At 41.5% G+C, this 3678-nt stretch overlaps 1 protein-coding gene across 1 annotated transcript; it reads right to left on the reverse strand.

Annotated features, from left to right (window-relative positions):
* Positions 1-2715: 2715 nt before the first annotated feature.
* On the reverse strand, positions 2716-3678 carry LOC129553608 (olfactory receptor 51Q1-like). Its single transcript, XM_055422413.2, has one exon. It carries the CDS (start codon positions 3652-3654, stop codon positions 2716-2718), a length of 939 nt encoding a protein of 312 aa, XP_055278388.2. The 5' UTR covers positions 3655-3678.

Genomic DNA, 3678 nt, shown 5'->3' on the forward strand with positions numbered 1-3678 from the left:
ATTTAAACAGCAATAGACAAAAATCCAAAGAAAAAGATGTCTGAATGTTAGTACAAAAGTTAAATAATTTTTTATGACAGAAAAATGATGAAATTTAAAATAAACTTCCAAAAACATTTATGAAGATATGACAGAAAAGGATTCTATATCTTAAATGTATCAATATACATACACATAGGTAAAAGTTGAAAACATCACAGAATAAGATTAGTGAAGGGAAGAAAAATTAAAATTTATAAAGAACAATCTGCACGCTAACATTCACACAGATCCCCTCTCATCACTGCCTTCATTTCTTACCCCACATTTGTATTCTTTACATTTATTGAGAGTGCTTCTTGATCTTAGCTTCCTGTTTCTTCATCAAATGTATTCCTACAAACCTAAGGCAGTTTACAGGGTATTTCTATTTAATATTCATTCAATCTTGTCATGGAGATATTTTATACAATTCACAAATGGAAAAGCTCTGCTTCCACAAATTTAAACAGTGTTCTCTGCTCACTTATTAACAAGTCATGATGGTAACTCAAAGGAACCCAACAAAATAGGAACACAGTTTGAGCCAGCTTAGAACACAAGTCTAATTTTAAAAAATTCTCACTGTTTCTATACATCATACTCTTAAACTCTTTTTAGGGATTCCCTGGTGTTTCAGACAGTAAAGAGTCCGCCTGCAATGCAGGAGACCTGAGTTCAATCCCTGGATCAGGAAGTTCGCCTGGAGAAGAAAATGGCAACTCACTCCAGCATTCTTGCCTGGAAAGACCCATGGAAGGAAGAGGTTGGAGGGCTACAGTCCATATGGTCACAAAGAGTCGGAAATGACTGAGCAACTTCACTGTCACTTTTCAAGCTCTTTTTATGCTTGTCTCCAGAGATGGTTGTCATAACTTCTCCATGTGCCTGCCATCTTCTTTCAGCAGGAATTCCATGTGCCTATATCCATTTCTATCATTGAATTTAAGTGAACTCTGCATTATAAATGTGTTCAATGCTTTCTCAAATTCTCAGGTTGCTTTCATTTTGGTTTTTGATACTTGGTACTTTTTCCCAGTAACATTGATATCCAGAATGGTCTCTCTTTCTTCATTGACTTCCTAGTTGATGAAGATTCTCTTTCATTATTTCCAATTGAGTTGATATGTATACCTCCATGTAATTAAAAGCTGACATTTGCCTTAGTAATTATTTATGAAGGCATGAATACTTTATAGCTTTCATAAAAATTTGTATACAGTAATTAACCTCTTGAGAAACCTGTATGCAGGTCAGGAAGCAACAGTTAGAACTGAACATGGAAAAACAGACTACTTTCAAATAGGAAAAGGAGTACATCAAGGCTGTATATAGTCACCCTGTTTATTTAACTTACATGCAGAGTAAATCATGAGAAATGCTTGGCTGGAGGAAACACAAGCTGGAATTAAGATTGCTGGGAGAAATATCAATAACCTCAGGTATGCAGATGACACCACCTTTATGGCAGAAAGTGAAGAAGAACTAAAGAGCCTCTTGATGAAAGTGAAAGATGAGAGTGAAAATGTTGGCTTGAAGCTCAACATTCAGAAAACTAAGATCATGGCATCCGGTCCCATCACTTCATGGGAAATAGATGGGGAAACAGTGGAAACAGTTGCTGACTTTAATTTTCTGGGCTCCAAAATCCCGGCAGATAGTGATTGCAGCCATGAAATTAAAAGATGCTTGCTCCTTGGAAGGAAAGTTATGACCAACCTAGACAGCATATTAGAAAGCAGAGACATTACTTTGCTAACAAAGGTCAGTCTAGTCAAGGCTATGGTTTTTCCCGTGGTCATGTATGGATGTGAGAGTTGGACTGTGAAGAAAGCTGAGCACTGAAGCATTGATGCTTTTGAACTGGGGCGTTGGAGAAGACTCTTGAGAGTCCCTTGGGCTGCAAGGAGATCCAACCAGTCCATCCTAAAGGAGATCAGTCCTGGGTGTTCATCAGAAGGACTGATGTTGAAGCTGAAACTCCAAAGCTTTGGCCACCTGCGAAGGTCTGACTCATTTGCAAAGACTCTGATGCTGGGAATGATTGAAGGAGGGAGGAGAAGGGGACGAGAGAGGATGAGATGGTTGGATGTCACCACTGACTTGATGGACATGAGTATGGGTGAACTCCAGGAGTTGGTGATGGACAAGGAGGCCTGGCATTCTGCAGTTCAGTTCAGTTCAGTTCAGTCACTCAGTCATGTCCGACTCTTTACAACCATATGGACTGCAGCACGCCAGAACTCCCTGTCCATCACCAACTCCTGGAGTTTACTCAAACTCTTGTCCATTGAGTCAGTTCATGGGGTTGCAAAGAGTCGGACAAGACTGAGTGACTGAACTGAACTGAACTGAATCAGCATTTAGAGTTTATAAAGCAAAATATTGTATTATACTATGTGCTTAAAAACAGCATCAATGTAAAGAAAGCAAAAAGGAATTATATATTGAATTATGGTTTTAAATATTTTTTCTTCAAAATCATATAGTTAGTGAAGGGCAAAAGGTGCTTTAAAAACTTCTGTCTTTTAATTTCTATTAAAAGAAATTTTGATTTCTCTTTATTTGCATCAGAAGTTTCTTATACAATGCTGTTATTTCCCCTATCAATGCTACTTACAGTTTTGATGGTACTTGGCCCTGCTTTTGACTCCATCTTTGTAATAAAATTATTCCCATATACCTCAAATCCAGTCCTTAATACATTTTCCTTTGGAAGAGTAGATGGAAGATTCCCTGGCGGATCTGCTTAGTCTTTACACTGTAGATGATGGGGTTCATCACTGGAGGCGCCAGCAGGTAAATATTGGCCATAATAACATGTACTAGAGGAGGGGCATGCTTGGCAAATCGATGGGTCATAGACACCCCAACCATGGGCACATAGAGGACCAGAACAGCCAGCATGTGGGACAGACAGTTATTGAGGGCCCGCAGTCGCTCCGTCCGCGAAGCTGTGCCCAAGATACTTTTCAGGATGAGTGTGTAGGAGAGCACGATGAGCAGAGGGTCCATCACAATAATGAGCAAAACCACAGCAAAAGCATACCAGTTGTTGACTCGGGTGTCAGCACAGACCAGGCGAATCATATCCTGGTGGAGGCAGTAGGAGTGAGAGAGAAGGTGGGAGCGGCAGAAGGGCAGGCGCTTGAGTAGGAAAAGGGAGGGAAGAACAGCCAGAACACAGCGGCAAAGGATGGCTAGTCCCATCCTGCCAACGACACTGTTGGTGAGGATGGTGGCATAATGAAGGGGGCGGCAGATGGCTACGTAGCGGTCAAAGGACATGGCCAGTAGGACTGAAGATTCCATAAAAGAGAACACATGGAGGAAGAAGAACTGGGCAAAACAGCCTTCAAAACTGATCTTCTGATTGTTAAACCAGAGGAGCTGCATGACTGTGGGCAGGGTGCTGAGGGTGAGACCCAGGTCAGTGAGGGCCAGCATGGAGAGGAACAGGTACATGGGCTGGAGGAGTGATGGCTCTGTGCGGATGACAGCAAGAATGGTGGTGTTTCCCGTGATGGAGATGGTGTAGAGACAGCAGAAGGGGATGGAGATCCAGATGTGGTAGGCTTCAAATCCAGGGATGCCCGTGAGGATGAAGTAGAAGGGGTCTTGAGTGGTGTTAGCCATGCTTGATGAAAGCAAATCCAGGAT

Source organism: Moschus berezovskii, chromosome 14 (assembly GCF_049115385.1).
Source record: "Moschus berezovskii isolate FMDL1 chromosome 14, NW_MosBer_1.0, whole genome shotgun sequence".
NCBI lineage: Eukaryota > Metazoa > Chordata > Mammalia > Artiodactyla > Moschidae > Moschus > Moschus berezovskii.